General features: G+C 41.7%; 2 protein-coding genes across 6 annotated transcripts in view; both read right to left on the minus strand.

Annotated features, from left to right (window-relative positions):
- Positions 1-9,197, minus strand: part of LOC127688752 (cytochrome b5 reductase 4) — a 53,320-nt gene extending 44,123 nt beyond the window's left edge. The window contains exons 1-3 of one of the 2 annotated variants that reach the window (XM_052187695.1): positions 8,964-9,052; positions 7,054-7,152; positions 4,098-4,251 (exon numbers count right to left, since the gene is read on the minus strand). In XM_052187695.1, the coding sequence (XP_052043655.1) occupies positions 4,098-4,224 (127 nt within the window). In that variant the 5' untranslated portion in view covers positions 4,225-4,251; positions 7,054-7,152; positions 8,964-9,052. Of the gene's footprint in view, positions 1-4,097; positions 4,252-7,053; positions 7,153-8,963 lie in introns of both variants that reach the window. The other variant, XM_052187694.1, reaches the window with a different exon arrangement.
- A 2,396-nt stretch (positions 9,198-11,593) lies between these two features.
- Ripply2 (ripply transcriptional repressor 2) lies at positions 11,594-16,144 on the minus strand. Of its 4 annotated transcripts, XM_052187698.1 has the most exons (4): positions 16,059-16,144; positions 15,743-15,821; positions 15,348-15,412; positions 11,594-11,750 (listed from the first exon to the last, which is right to left on the minus strand). In XM_052187698.1, the coding sequence occupies exons 1-4, from the start codon at positions 16,142-16,144 to the stop codon at positions 11,594-11,596; spliced, it is 387 nt and encodes a 128-aa protein (XP_052043658.1). The 4 variants fall into 4 exon arrangements, with proteins under 4 accessions (XP_052043658.1, XP_052043656.1, XP_052043660.1 ...); XM_052187696.1 differs by having other exon boundaries at positions 15,743-16,144; XM_052187700.1 differs by lacking the exon at positions 15,348-15,412 and having other exon boundaries at positions 11,652-11,750.
- Positions 16,145-16,575: the final 431 nt, after the last annotated feature.

The raw sequence follows: 16,575 nt of genomic DNA on the forward strand, positions 1-16,575 counted from the left end.
GAAAGATCACTTATCAGTTAAGAGCCCATGATGTTCTTACAGGGGACCCAGGTTCAGAGATGGAAACCATCCTTAATACTGCCCAGGTAGCCAAGAACAGAGACTAGACAGGCTATAGTCTAGCAGAAAAACAAATACTACTGTTCTGCTAAAGACCACAGCAATAAAACGACTCCTTATGGCACTCTGCTATTCTCACACTCATACGTTTGTTGTTCAACCATCATCAGAGAAGCTTCCTCCTGCAGGAGGAACAGACTCACAAACAGACCCACAACTACACAATGTGCAAAGAGTAACAGGTCTTGGGACACTCAGCCCCAAATGTGATGTCTCCATCAACTCCTTCCCTGCAGAAGAGGAAGCAGAGTGACTGATAGAAGAGCCAATGAGGTGGAAGATGCCAAGGGAACAAGACCTTCTAAGCACAACAGCACCAATGCACGTGTGAACTCACAGAGATGCTGGCGGCACACACGGGGCCTGCACAGGACTAAGCCATATGGGGTCCCAATGCTGAGAGGGGAGTTAACACAGACCCTCAATCCCTGACCCACAGGCCGCTTCCACTTGACAACCACTTACAAAGAAGAAATTGATTTTCTCCAATAGCGTCTCACTGGACTTTGCAAACATGCGCATGGGCAGGCCCCATGGCCAGCAGATGGCCAACACAGAATGAACTCAATAGTATTTTTGGTGGGTTCTGTCTCATAATGTTTTGTCTGGACATTTTTTTTAACTTTACAGATCTTTTGTTTATATATTATAGTTTAAAATTTATTTATGTGTGAATGTGGGAATGAGTGTATCTCGGGGTCTATATGTATTTCTTAATGCTTTCCCTTTCGCTCTTTTTTTATGTGTGTTTGTTTTGTCCTACCCAGGTTTTATCTTTCATTATGTTGTTAGTAGTAGTAGTACTATGATGATAATGATGTTAGATGCCTATTTGTATTCTAATGAGAGAAAGAAAGTGTGGATTTAGGTGGGTGGAGAAATAGGGAGGATCTGGGAGAAGTCAGGGAAGGGTTAAATATTGTATGGAAAAACAGTATTTTTAATTTAAAAAAAGATAAGCTAAAACCAGGAGACATAATTCATTAAAAGGAAAAAGTTCTCTTGATTCTGCCAAGAATCAGGAATCCTTGTAAGAGGACCCTGCCTACACAATGATAATAATAAACAGCATAATAAACAGTCATAATAAACAGCATACAAAAACACCCTCTCAGTAGCATTCTCCATTTCTCCTTCACAGACACAAGAAAGCATTCTGTCTGGATAGGTTTGTTTATCCACACAAGTGCAATCATACAAAACAATCTTTTGCAGCCCTAAGGATGCTTTGGTTTTATGGTTAGGTAACATCCATGTGGATAAGTCAAATTTGGTTCATCCACTCATTACTAGATGGGCTTTTATGTTGTGTTCCTATATATGAGTTGTGTGGACACACATGATTTCACTAATTGTAGATATACACATCTAGGAAGAAATATAATAAACAGTCATATAGCGTTATACTTTGGACCCCCGAATGTCCCTTAAGGATCTGTGTTGATGTTTGGGTACTAGCCCACGGTGCCATTGGCATTTTATGCGCCCTTCCAGTTGGCTGGGCCTAGTGGAAGGAATGAGTTCATCAAGGAAGACCCCCCAACCTCCCACCCACACCCACCTCCCCACCCATACCCACCCCCCACCCACACCCATGTCGGTCTTCCTAGCTCTTGGCTATGAGCCGGGCAGTTTCCTCTGCCTGCATTCTCGCCATCTTGTGACACCTTGCCTCTGTATCAAAGCCTTGCGGCCAGATGACCATGGACTGAAATCTTTAAAAGCATCGGCCAAATAAAACCTTTGTAGAAGTTGTTTCTCTTGGGTATTTTGTTCATGAAAGAAATTATTCATACAGAGTTTTCTAGGCTTGGTGGTTTGAAGAACAGCAGGACTTCAAGACCCAAAGTCTGGCAGCACTCACAGAAATAAAGGAAACATATTAAAGGCTGAATTTTGGTTCTCATATTCAAATAAATATTAAAATTGCAGATATTCATTTAATAAATCTATTTACTATATAGACGTACCAAGAATTATGTCAATTTTTCCTCTCTCAATGGTAATTTTGAAAGTCCTAATTGTTGAAAGCTTGTTTTTTAGTTATATCTCAAATTCTCTAGAGACAAGAAAAGCTTTTACCACCCTGCAGAACCTGAATCAGGCCACCCCATCTAAAGAAGAAGTCTAGATTCAGAACTGCAGCACACTCCTCCGTAATTTCCAGCCGAGACCTACGTGATGGCGCCCTCAGTCCCATCTTTGACCCACATGGGTTGGTGCCTATGTCTGTTTGTCTTTCCAGGTGAAGGTGCCAGAGTGTCCAGGCTAGGTAACTAACTATGCATGTGAATGACCATGGCTCACCATACAGAATTAAGGGCATCCCCGTGCTTTGGGCCACATGCTCACTGACTGGAAATCTTTCATTTCTTTTGTATTCTCTTCTGTAAGTTAGAGTCTCATGGTAGAGCCCAAGGACTCCAGAGGATGCTCAAGAAAGGCACTTCTGGTGGTACAAGGTGAAGCTTTTTTATCAATAAAACTAAAATACTATGTTTAAAATTCTTGTTCTTTCATAAATGTGGGGTTTTCTAGAAGCAACATGGACATGTGATATGAGACTAGAGACAGAAACAAAACAATACACATGAACTGTCATCTAATAAGCTATATACTAGAGATAGTTACCAAATTCGAAAATCATTTATTCCTGTATTTTTTACTTAGAAAAGTTATTTTAATAAACATAAGTACTAGTATAACATATAGTAGTTTTATTAAATTAATTTTAAATATTCTTTACATTTCTTAATTTTAATTAATGGTAATGTCAAGAGACGTCATGTAAACAAAAGCCTTTTAGTATTCTCAATAATTGTTAAAAGATTAGGGGGTTATTTCAAGACTCCAAAAAAGTCTGAAAGCACTCAGGTAATTAAAAGTAAACATATTAAAAACTAATTTTTGGTTTTAACATTCAAACAAATATTAAAGTTCTAGATTACATTTAATAAATGAATTTAATGTCTATATGTATGAGCAAGTATTATATGCCCTTATAGAACAGCATTTTTACTTACTTAAAATTTTTACCATTGTTAATGATATTAGCCTCAAAATATATAATAGGAAAAAATATGCTTATAAGGTAAAAACATGGAGTAATTCACCATTTTTCAACTATATAGGAGTTGCTCTAAGCCTTAGAATCTAAGGACTGGGATGACTTCGCCATCTTGTGTTCAATAAAGAAACTGCACCCCCAATTTCATTATGTCTACAGATGCTTATCTGGTTTTAACAACTGCTGAAGGGGATTAAAATCTACAACTTTGAATGACAATTATAATTCTATTCCTTGGTTCTTCTAATGTCTGTTATGTGCTTTGAAGCATTGTTACCACACATCAATACAGTGTTCCTAAGGAACTGTTCTTTGTGTAAGTGTGTGAGTGTGGGTGCATGCATGGGAGCAGGTAGGTGTACATGTATGTGGAAGCCAGAAGTTAACTTCAGCTGTCTCCTCATTATGCTTAACGGCAGTCTCTCACTGAATCCAAGGCTCATCGCCCTCTGGTCTCCACAGACACACATGGACCAGTGTTCTCCTGAGTGAGCATGTATGTATACAAGCACATGGATATGCACATACAAATATGTATAGGTGCATACAACATACACACATGGTTTACTTTAGAGTCTCAAAGTCTTTTCTCTAACAGCATTCAATCACAAGGCTCTGGGACGGGCAGTTATGCCATATACTGGGTGCCCCTGAAAGTTTTAACTGCATCACCTTAGTATTAAATTTCTTGGCAAACACCTGCTTCCTTTCAAAGGGAATGCAACATAAGGATGCTACAAAAGACTTCCATCCCATTAGGTCTCTGTCTTCTGCATCAAAATGTAAAACGTTATATAAGGAAAGATACTGTCCAAAGTGAGAACAACATTATTTATGATCCAGTAAGGCAAGTTGTCACAAGTCTGAAAGCCCAGGCAAGTCTCTGAAACTTGGAGCAGGTGCCGCTTACCTCTTATGCAGATCCAACAGTCGTCTTTCTTGTTGTGCTTCTTAAGCTCTTCTTCAGTCACTTCAATCAACTGGCCCTTCAATCCTGTCAGGTCCTTTCCACTCTTGGTCAGTCGGATCCAATCCATAAGACTCCTGCCTTGTTTTAAAGGTACCTAAAGAACGGAAAACAAAAGTTACGTCTGGCTCTAAGTTGGCTGCCTCCCTCCCCTCCTCCACCTATTTGCCTTTGGACCACTTCCATCCATTTATCAGCATTTTAAAAGAAATTTCTGGGAAGTATAGCAAGTTTGAGGACATCCTAGACTACACAGTAAGATGCCATCTCAAAAAAATTGAGTAAAATAATACAACTAAAACCCAACAACTCTATAACTTCTCTCACCATGGGGGTGGGGGATGCTCTACTGCATTAGAAGTTTATTTTATCTACTGTTTTCAACAAGGAAGGTCCTGCTTTGGTGCAGCTAAGGTTGGTGACAAAGCCGGCAGTCATCAATCCTCCTGAGTACTGGTGTCACAAAAGTAAGCTGTCATGCCTGGCTTTTTCTTTCTTTAAAAAAAAAAAACTTTTAAATTTAATTTCCGTTTTATTTAACTTTTATTTTTTTAATGTTTGATTAACTTTAATTGACTTATATTTTATTTTTATTACAGGAAGGGGACTCTTTCATCTAGTTCAAGATGTCCAGGAAATTTAGATGCCCAGAATCTTAAACAAATTATTATTTAAGATACTAACTTTGAGATAGGACTTAGAAATTCTGTCTCACAAATTTTCTTCATAATGGTGGTAAGGTATAATAGACACAATATTGAATCTAAAGCCAGAAATTGAGAATGTCCAGGTCCTAGCTTTGTTACTAATTATGTTATCATTGCCATTTTGAACCAAAATTTGTGACCTTAACAATCAAGAGATTTGACAGAAGATATGCCAAAGATTGACTAAAGTGGATCCACCCTTTCTGAATTATCAATATAAACTGAAAACCAGAACTTAAGGTGCAAGTGTTTTCTACAAACCCACTGATAAAGTATACCAAGCTCAGGAAAATACTCTGAGGACAGGTATGGGGAGGAGAGGGAGCCCTACATGACTGTGTGTGGTCGACATGAGCACGGTACAGCCACACCCAGGACTTCCATGCCTAGCAGAGAGGAACTGGCACAGGGGTCTTCTAGTGTTGAGTGTGAATGTTGACAGTGTTTGTAGAAACTATCAACCACAGCTTCCTCCTCTGGATGGCTGCTCGCCTATAGAGACCTCCCACTAAGATAAGCTAAACATTTCTCAGAAACAACCTGAAACCAAGGCCACCACCAAACACCCTATGGTGGATACTGTATTTCCCCCCTTACACATTCCTTTTTCCTTCACAATTCTTGGAAACTTGTTTTTACTGTAGGTATTAGTGACCTTGGCATGATTTTTTTTTTCGTATTAAGAACTCTCACATTTCCACTCACAGGAAGCATTTCATGGCTTCTCTTAGACATATAAGAATTTCCACTATTGTTAGTCCGACACTTGGACCATTACTAAGTAAATTAATGGTGACTTGAAGACATGTACTTCCATTTTCCAACTATCTATCTGGAAACAAAAAAAATAGCTACCAGGTGACTACGGGATGGACAGTACATGCACCTTAGACATAGGAAAACAAGACAATTCATGCAGCTGACTGTAGATAACAGGAAAGATGGGACATGAAGTCATGAACGAGGGAAGATTACTGTGTTTATAATGGTGCCCTCTGCAGAAAATATCTACTAATTACACCTACATGATTCAGTGACAGGACACTCGGAGCTCTGTTTTCTTTTATAAAATACATTTTCAAGATTTTAAGGTGAAAGATTGGATGGTCAGAATGTGCTCCCCCGCCAAAAACACACATAATAAACCTGTTCTGCAAGGTGGGGTACACCAGGAAGTGTTTAAGTCCTGAGAGTTAATGTAATTTAAAATGGCCTTGAAGCTATTTTTAATTTACATGAACTGAAGTTCTCCTGTGTTCTTTATTGCCCTGTGATGCCTTCCACCATGTTCAAACAAAGCAATAAGGCTTGGCCAGATATGAACACTCCTCATCTCATAAATAAGCCTGTCCTTTATCCATTATCCACTCTGAGTATTCTCTTACAGTGTACAGGGTACTAAGTGTATTAACATGGGTATACGAGTATTTTAATTAGTTAGGATGATTTAGTGGAAAATTTCAAGCCCTGGTATTGCACAGGGCCACTCTTGTCCAATGAGCTCCTTCCAAAGTACCAGGAGAACAGTACTGCAAACCCAAGTACACTGGAGGACGCTGGCACAACTCACTTTCTAGAGTCATATCTAATTTAGGCATTCATTTACCCCAGAGTAAATAGGTCAGTACCTGTGGGGTAAACTCCATCATCTAATTCAACCCTCTGCTTCTGACCACTGGTGGAACTCTTCTGGTGACTAGATCCCACCCAAAGAATAAAAAGTGAGAAAAACAATTCCTATTCCAGAGAAAAATCACTGGGCTCTCTCTCTCCATTCAATAATTTCTGGGGCAGTAAATCTTGGAAATGCAACTTGAGTAATAAATCTTCCTTCTCCAGTGTCCCCTTACTCTTCAACTGTTAGTCAGACCCTCCATAATCCGGTCACAGTTTGCATTCCTAGATCCACGTTTTAGCCTCAGCTTTCTATCAAAAGCTTTGGCCATCATGATGGGCACAGAGTCCCCGTTGGTGTCAAGCACTTGCCCAGAGTATTTGCTCCAATCTAACTCCAATTCTCTTTTGGTGCTAACACCCTACTGAAGTAATGACTATAACTGTCTGCTTTCTTCTCTGTGCTGCCTGTGAAACTAAGTTCCTTGAAATCAGAGACTATCTACCCTTCAACACACCATACTGTCTTAGTTTCCTTTGGCTGCTATGATAAAACGCCATGACTAGAATCAACTTACAGAAGAAAGGGTTTGTTTTGGCTTATGGTTCCACAAGGGGAGTCCATAACGGCAAGGCAGGCGTGGTATCAGGCACCCAGAGCACGGCGCTGACTACAACTGCACACAGAAAGAACAAACTGAAAGTGGGGTGAGGCTGTAAACCCTCAAGGCCTCCCCCAAAGTGACATACTGTTTCCAACAAAGTCAACCCTCCCCTAAAGGTTTCATAACATTCCAAGACAGCATCATCAACTGGGAACCCCATGGTCAAATGCCTTAGCATATATAGGACACTATAGTCTTTCAATAACCACTGAACAGCTATTGCATAAGGAATCTGTCTCTGTGTTGGATTCAAATTAATGAGATTTGAATAAAAGGCGTATGGTAATATTTGCTGAGTGCATAACAATGTTGTGTTATGAAAAAATATCATCTCAGTCCTATGAACAAGACAACAACAACAAAAACCAGTCATCCCTTCATACACCTGAGCCAGAATGTGATTGAGATGAAATAGTGGGCCTTGGAAAGACATCTCTTTCCTACTTCAAAGTCTATACTTTTAACAATTTAACAATCAGCCTCTCTGGCGGTGTTGCATTTTTGAAAACTTTATCTGATGGTTTCATGAAGTCCTAACTCAGCTTATTACGGTTCAAGACTGTCTCATTTATAACCAAAAAATTAATCCCACCTAAGGTTCCTATTAAATTACACAAAGATCTTACTTTGACCTCTTTTGCAACAACAAAACTCAACTTCTGCTACCACATCTAAGGAACTTGTTGTCTTTGCCTAGAAGTTTTCTTCTTTAAATGAATGCTGAGAAAATGGCCGTTTTAATGAAGAAAGGCAGTTACTGGCTTTCTCATTCTGCAAAGGGCAACCATTGATTGCTTTAAACTTTAAGCATTTAGCTTAAAGAGAGCAAGATACACAATTGATGGCTGTCGAGCAGACGCACGCGCGCGCACACACACAAACACACAAACACACACAAACAGCAATGAAGTAACCACAACCTTATGTGACTGATGGTAGACTTCCATTAACCTATTTCTTTTTAACCAGAATGTAGACTTCCATTAACCTATTTCTTTTTACCCAGAATGAAAATAGTAAACGCCCCCATCTTCAAGGTAACTGTGAAGATTCAATGGACACAGGAAAAGGACTCAAGATACACATGGCCATCAGTGAGCCCACAAAACATCTTAGTACTATGTATGATTAAAGCTGGGGACAGACGCTTTTGAAAAATAAATAAACCCTTAATTCCTTTTCTGATTTAAGGTCAAAACCTCAGATCTAAGTGGAGAAAAATAGAAATATTCAGCGAAAGTCTTAAAATCATATAAAATAAAACTCGAAAAAGAAATCGAGTAGCCCAAGAAGATAGAAGTCTCAAAACAAAATATCAAGATATGGTTTTAGAATAAGGGACTACCAAAATAACATAAAACAAATAGCACCAAAATAACATAAACCTTGCAATGAACACACTACACAATTTTTATTGAATTTTGTAAATCTATATCTGTATTTCCACCTGCTGCTGACAGTAACCATATTCAACAAATAGACAAGAGCATGGTACCAGATTCAAAATCAACCAGGGATGTCTACAGATGAGGCAGTGCTGGGACAATTGGCTATCGTATACATGGAGGAGTGTGGCTTGGAGAGGTAGCACTAAATCTGATGGCAGGTTTGCAGACTCCAAGTCTTCCCTAGCCACCGCCGCTGTTCAGCCTTGTTCTTCTGACTGTAAAGAACAAAAGACTGGAGGGGACAGCTTGAGGCAGAAAACCAACCACGCCAGAAGCAGGGTGCCGAGTAGACCTACCGAGGCCAACCAACTTCAGCAGCTCCAACAAATTTAGGGCGTTCGAGTCAGTAGACGAACAAACGGCGTCGCCACTTACCTTGCTGCGTCCCTGGGAGGCGACGCGCTGCTGGGAGCCGGGGGCCGGGAACGCCTGGGAAGGGACGTTCAGCATTCTGGGCCCCCGGCTCGGGCCGCATCCAGGCTCCGCCACGGGACAGGATCGCCTGGTGGGACCCCAGCGGCCACCACCGTCAGTGCCGGCTCCTTGGCCTGGCCGAGGCCAAGCCCCCGACCCACTTCCGGGGTCGCCAGCGGTCAGGCGCGTCATGACGCAATCACGCTCACGGGAGGTGGGGCGGGGGCGGAGTCAGAGAAAAGGCACTTGCTCTGCGAGACCGGTCGCCGGGCTTGGGAGGGGTGGCTGTGCGGGGGCGGGGGGGGGGGGTTGGGGGCAGGGCAGCGCATGCTCGGTTAAGCTTTAGTCCTAAACTTCAGCACCACAAGGAAATGACAGCTTTCTGATGAAAGATCAAAGAGTGAAGCTGTTCCCCAGCCCTGGTGCTGATAGAGGCCGAGGGTGGCAGAAGAACAACTGTGCCTGTCACTTGATAAATACCACCATCAGACTGCTTAAATACGGAAGAAAATAATACTATCGAAACGTTCAGACTGCTGAATAGTTCTCTCCTATAAAATACTAAGTTCTAGGAAAGAGGACTTCACAACTTCATGAGCTAAGAAGCCGAACTCAAGCAGCCTCTGCTGTGGGTCAAGAAGAAAACTCCACCTTTGGGAAACCTGTCTGGAAAACGAGAAAAATACGTTTCCAGCCTTCTGTATATTCCACACACTCACACATCCTTCCTCCTCCAATAACTTTTCACTTTCCCTGAAATCTTCAAGTAGATCACTCCTAAATAGAGTGATTTGGCTTTGGTGTCATCCTTGTACTTAATGGTTTATGCAAGTTACTTTAGTTTATTAAAGGAATATTTTTGTCTGTCTGAACAGGCTTGGGTTTCTGTAAGAAGTAAATATAGCTAAACCTTAAACTGTATATATAGCACCTATACTACCCTAATTTGTTAACAAGAGAAGCACCTAATGTTGTGGGCACATGTTTGTGATTCACTGTGCTCTCTTTTGCATGTCTCAGGAAGAAGACACAGATCCACAGAGTAGAATCCAATAGAAAGAGAACATTTTCCCAAAGAACAGCTCTAAATAACCCTATCTATTCTCTGTGGGGTACTAATTTTTCTGACTCTGGACTCAACATCTATTTCAGTTATGTAGTTTCCAGAATTCCTGGGAGTCAAAGTTGTGATAATGTGGTTTAATATTATAAGAGAAAGTCTGTGGAGCAGTAGTGGTGCACGCTTTTAATCCCAGCACTCGGGAGGCAGAGGCAGGCGGATTTCTGAGTTCGAGGCCAGCCTGGTCTACAGAGTAAGTTCTAGGACAGCCAGGGCTATACAGAGAAACCCTGTCTTGAAAAACAGGGTTTAGTGGATGCGTTTAGTCACTCAAGCAAGAGGCATTTCTTAGCTAGCTAATTACCTCTCATCTCCACCTTTATCCATTTTTATTCTGGAACACTGCAGGAAAATATTTTTGGTATATTGCCAGGCAAGCACTGAACTTGAAGTTCTCCTGCCTCATTCTGACGAGTAGTTCAGATTATAGGTTAATAAAAATATGTTTGTTTGCAATGGAACTGCTGACCAGATGATTATATAAAAACTAAAAAGACTCCGTGATCATAATTTACTGTGTCACCCTAACCATGCAGATTGTCCACTGTCCTTCTCATTAAAGGATGTGGCAAGTTTTCTTCTGTGATGGCTACAGAAGAAAAAAACAGTCACTGAGAATTTATTTTACTCCCCATAAGAAAATGTTTCTGTGGGAATACTGTGAGCAGGAAACTAAAACAAAAGGAAAGTGGATAATGTTGAATTTTATGTCTTCCAAATCTTAGCTTTATCCAGGAGAGAGAGAGAGAGAGAGAGAGAGAGAGAGAGAGAGAGAGAGAGAGAGAATACTTTCATCGTCTCAACATTTTTAGGCTCCATACAAATAATTCAAATTTAAACCTTTTTTGAAAATTATAGGAATCCCTCAACATATACAGAATGTAGTGAACACCAGAATAAAGACAACACGAGAGTATCAGAGGGGGAGTCACACTACTCAACACTTAATTACAGTCCTTAAGATTTAAGAGACACAAGAGTGTTTTTCCTTCTCAATTATAATTACTTAAAGCATGTTCACTATAAGCTAGCAAACAAATACTAATATGTGTGAGAATAGTAGCAGGCACCCAATTTTCTTCACTCATTGCCAAAATTATATCATCTGTAACTAATCCAATTGAGAGCAACAGAAAACACCAGATATTACAAGAGTCAGTCTTTAAAAAAAAACCAAATAGTTCTTTGAAAAATTATAACTAAAGATAAATTTGCAATATAATAAAGGATATCACAAATATCCTTTGTGAACCACAAATATTTATAACACAATCAGGACAATTGTACACAATGTCTATCTCAAAATCCCAACATTTAATTCTAGTGTAGGGACAAAGAGAAGCCCAAATACTGTAGTTATTACAAAATATTTTATTAATAATGTATATACAAATAAATTAGTTTTAAAAATGTATGGTACATTCATATACAGAATTCAAATTCTACACAGCTCAATTGTCAACAGAAAAAACTAATTAGATGGGTTTTCACAGGCCAGACCCTCTATTTCATCTTCACTATCAGAATCTTCATAAAATGAAATTGTAGCTTGAATTGGGAAATTTTTCAGAAGAGTTTCTGCTTCTTGATATAAGTAGTCGTAACACTTGGACTTGGGCCAGAATAGTCTGAAAGAAGCAGACAACATATGATCCATATGTTTTCACGCTTGGGATCCTGTCACCGAAAACTGACTTCCACAAGCTCTCCCTGCTTAATAATTAGTTTACACATTTTAGAGGCAGAGTTTAAAGCTGTAGCTACTGTTGTTACAGCTCACAAGGACTCTGCTTGCCAGTGTACAAATAAATGGTTGCCTTTTCTACTACTCTCTAAATTTCTTTAGAAGACAAATAACACACGTGGATGACAGCCAAATATATACAGAGAGGGCAGAGCGTGTGCACTCTGAACAGGCTTTAATCACCCACTGTCCAGCAGAAAAACTTTAGATGTAGCCCTTAGTTATAGATGCAGTCGATATGCTTGATCAGATATATATGAGAGCAGCGGCTTTAAGGTCTACGCCTTCACAGCTCACTAGGCGGAAAAGCTGCTCCAACACAGACCTTTATTCCCAATGCATCTCCTCTCCCACCTGACCAATCTGGGGCCACTCTATCAGTGTATTGAGAATGATAGAGGTTTTATAAAATTAATTTGCATGTAAGCATCATTATCTCAGAATTTTAAACTTCTGACCCCTATTCATCTGGCCTGATGACCTTCTTTTATTTCTCATACAAAGAAAAGAAATAGATAAGGCTGAGCTGACAACTAGCCTGAAGTCACTGTAGTATAGGGCAAAGAACTCTGTCTACATATGATCGAGTGACTCTAACCAAGGAAAGATCATATCATGTGCAGTGTGCTGTTTTAAAAGTGTGCTTAGAAAGTTGGGCAACAGAGTTTACATATATTTCTAGTAAGTCACATTAAAAGCATATAATCTGGATACTTCAGCGAGTAGCTATCAATTACACATGCAATAGATGCACTGGGGAGTGCTTGTACCAACACAATCTGCCAATCAAACAGAATACACCGTGAATTCTATCCGCAAAGAAGTGACCACTGAACACAAATCATAAGACGCACGATACAAGTCGAGATAGAAATGAATAAAAATTAACTAAGAAAGCCACAATTAAATTGTTTGGCAGAGAAAGGAATTGTTTACAAAAATTACCAAGGTATTTTCTAATATGTAATTGCAATTGCCAATCCCCTCAAAATGTTGTTCGGTTGGTATCACAATGAGTGGTCAGAATATCTCACTGTGGACAGTTCTTCTCTGAGTTCCCTGTTATGACTCTTTAGTCTCCTTGGAGACTTACTTCATTACCAGGTAGAGGCTCGCCCTTCCTCTAGGCCTTCCATGAGAATTCCCACCACTTCTCTGTGCACTTCCTCAAGATCACCTTACCTGCTGCCTTTCATACTCACAGACCTCACACCAGTGCTTGCAGTGAAGGTTTGCAGCCTGTCTCATGACTTATATGTGACCCTCTCCCTAAAGCATATGCAATGCAAAGAAGAACAATCACACCCCTTTCCTCACTCCCCAAGTCTGCATCCTCACAGAGCGGCACTCACCTGGTCAGCAGCTACAAATCTGGGAGGCATTCTGGCTTTTTAGCCGTTCTTCACCCACTTTCCCAGTATATTACAAAGTCCTGCTTTGTCTCCTAAGGACTTGGGACATCCACTAAGTCCCAACTCCTTTTCTGATGTCATCGAAAAGCTCCCTTTTGCCTGGCGTGGTGGTGCACGCCTTTAATCCCAGCACTTGGGAGGTAGAGGCAGGCGGATTTCTGAGTTCGAGGCCAGCCTGGTCTACAGAGTGAGTTCCAGGACAGCTAGGGCTACACAGAGAAACCCTGTCTAAAAGAAAGAAAGAAAGAAAGAAAGAAAGAAAGAAAGAAAGAAAGAAAGAAAGAAAGAAAGAAAGAAAGAAAGAAAGAAAGAAAGAAAGAAAGAAAGAAAGAAGGAAGGAAGGAAGGAAGGAAGGAAGGAAGGAAGGAAGGAAGGAAGGAAGGAAGGAAGGAAGGAAGGAAGGAAGGAAAGAAGACGAAAGAAGGAAGGAAGGAAGGAAGGAAGAAAGAAAGAAAGAAAGAAAGAAAGAAAGAAAGAAAGAAAGAAAGAAAAGAAAAGAAAAGAAAACAAGACTTCTAGAAAAGCTCCCTTTTGTATCTTACTTGTAACTACTTTCAATTTTGCTTTGAGTCTTTATTCCAGTCCCTTAGTGATTTTCTGAAATACTGATCAGATCATACCCTTATTCTGGCTACAAATCTATAACCATCAACACATTCTGCAGAGAAAAGCCCATAGGTTTCTGAACAAACTCTGGATGGAGGTGTATAAGCTCCGGCCTTTTACTACCTTGCAGCCACCATTGCAGCTACACACATCCAAGTTCCCGGTCCCTGGAGCTCCAGCAGGAACTATGCTGACCCAAGTCCTGATATCTCTTTTCCCATATCCTTTCTTTGGATTAAAAAACAAAAGTGTCAGCTCATCTGACTCTCAGAGACTCATCAATAGTACCCCTGACTAACTCATGTTGTGTGAGCTTTCCCTAACCTTTCAAAAGTAACATATTTCATGCGCTGGTCTCACTTTGAAACTAATCAAAGTCAGGCCAGAGAGATGGCTTAGTGGTTAAGAACACTGGCTGTTCTTCCAGGGACCTTGGTTCTGGTCCCAGCATCCATATAACAGCTTATAACCATTAGAAACTCCAGTTTCGTGGGATCCTACTTCCTCTTCTGACCTCTGTGGACACAGGCACACACAAAGTGCAAATACACACACAGGCAAAATACTCAGACACATAAAAATAAAAATGTGACCACGGCAAACTAAATTCCACTTATCAATTGCTTTCCCTGTGTCTTTCAATTACTTTTAGCATATGTAGGTAACCAATATGTATCAACTATTGCACACTGCTTATAAACACATAGAAATAGATCAGGGCTTCTTTAACACAGTCAAACAAGTCTTCTTTTAGCAGTCCTGAGAACACCACACTGTCATAAACATTTTGTCTCAAATTAAAGCTACAAAGAATCTTATAGAAAGGCTGGCTTCCTACAGCAAAAAAAAAAAAAAAAAAAAAAAAAAAAAAAAAAGTAAAATGAACAACAAAACAGTAAAAACAAACAAAAACAGTGAACAGCTGGACCAGCTTTGGGAACTGTAAAGTGTCAAGCTTGTTCTGCTACAAATCTGTTACTGTCCATCCTATTCCTTCTTTTTGCTTGCAAGAAAGTAATACATGCACTCTGCATGCTGAGAAGCCAGTTTTACATACCCTTTTAGGATTAAAAATAATAAAAACCCAAAACAACCTTTCGGGCGTAAGATGCCTCCCATTTTATAAGCCAGAGCCTCCTTGAGGTCAGGTAAACACCCTGCCAGCGAGCTACAGCCCCAATCAGTCCTGTCTGCTTTCTCTCTTTTTAGCCAGTTGTGTTAGCATTTACTCACTATCCACCAATTGACAGTTGTCTTATGTGACAACTCCTGTATTTTCCCATTATGTGAGTAAGTGAATCCTCAGAGTGGGATCACAGAGTAACTAAGGGCAGATTTTTCAAGAGAAACCGGGGTGCCAGTTATTAAACCAAGCTGTAAGATCATGCCTCATCTCCTTCCTCCTTAGGACTGGAGTTGTAGGAGACCCCCAGGAAGGCCTGTCCGTAAGGCCTGCCACTCACCTGACGGGGTGTTGGTATTGCAAAGGCTTCCCAGAAGCTTCTGTCATTCCTGGGCCACTGGGCAACTAGGAAGGAAAGGAGTAATCGCAGTCACCACGCATCTCATTATGGAAATTGGGAAGGTGTGTGACCCAGCGCCTCTGGTTCAGGTAGGGGTTGTAACCCTGAGCCTCTCTGCAACCCATCTCTTCAGCTGCAAGTGATTGCATCATCACAACAAATGTCCCAGTCTCAGCCCGCGTTCATACCCAAAGGGTGTGGGGCAGGAGTACTGTTAAGCACTGGGCAGATCGGGAGCATAAGCCACTCGGGCCCTTCCTCCCCAGGTCCGGATTGGGGGTCAGGAGTGGGGATGCTCTGCAGCCTGAACCGCAGCGGGCAACACTGTCACTCACCGCCTCTGCAGCAAGGGGCTTTGTCCGCTCCTCTCTCTCGCCAGGAGTTCGAACCCACGGTCTCCAGAAGCCCTCCGACCTGCAGGGTGGCAAGCGCAAGCTGCGCACAGAGAACGCGAGCCGAGCCACCAGACTCAACTCGGACTTAGCAAGGGCACCGGGCACGGGCCAAGGCAAGGGCGGCGGGTACAGGGCAAGGGCTGAGGTAGAGGGCGCACGGGGACGAGCCGGGGCCAGGCGGTCCTCGGGCTCCGTGGGCGGCGGACACGGGGCGAGGGTGGAGACTGCGCGGGGCCAGATCCGGGCTGATAGGTACCCCGGCTGCGCGGGCTGCGGGCAGCGGCTGCGCGAGGGCGAGCTTGCTGGGCTGTGCGCGCTCTCGGCACTCTCCGTGGTATCCATGGCAGGACGACTGCTTCGGTGTCGCAGCCCGGCTTTATCTAGCCCTGGCAGACCTTCACACCCAGGCCGCCCTCGCTCCGCATAAACAAAACGGCAACGCGTGAAGGCGCCGCGGGCCGCGTGCGGGTGTGAACGCGTGCAACATCCCAAATGGCCCGGGAACAGGCTGCTGGAGCGAGTGTTAATAGCCCCTTGACACACGGCCTGGGAGAAAAACAGCATGCGCCCAAGCAGCCAATTTCCATGTGAAGAGGTTAGGAGGGGATGGAATTAAACGATTCTACACGTTTTTGTGTATTTCTGCAAAAATGCCCAGAGCTGGTAATTGCTTGACACTTGGCTTGGCGTTTTGGCCTTCAACAAATGCAGCTGGCTCTGTGGTAGCCTGTGTTCTACAAACTGGATATGGAAGAAGAAGAAGAAGAAAAAAA

Source organism: Apodemus sylvaticus, chromosome 7 (genome assembly GCF_947179515.1).
Source record: "Apodemus sylvaticus chromosome 7, mApoSyl1.1, whole genome shotgun sequence".
NCBI lineage: Eukaryota > Metazoa > Chordata > Mammalia > Rodentia > Muridae > Apodemus > Apodemus sylvaticus.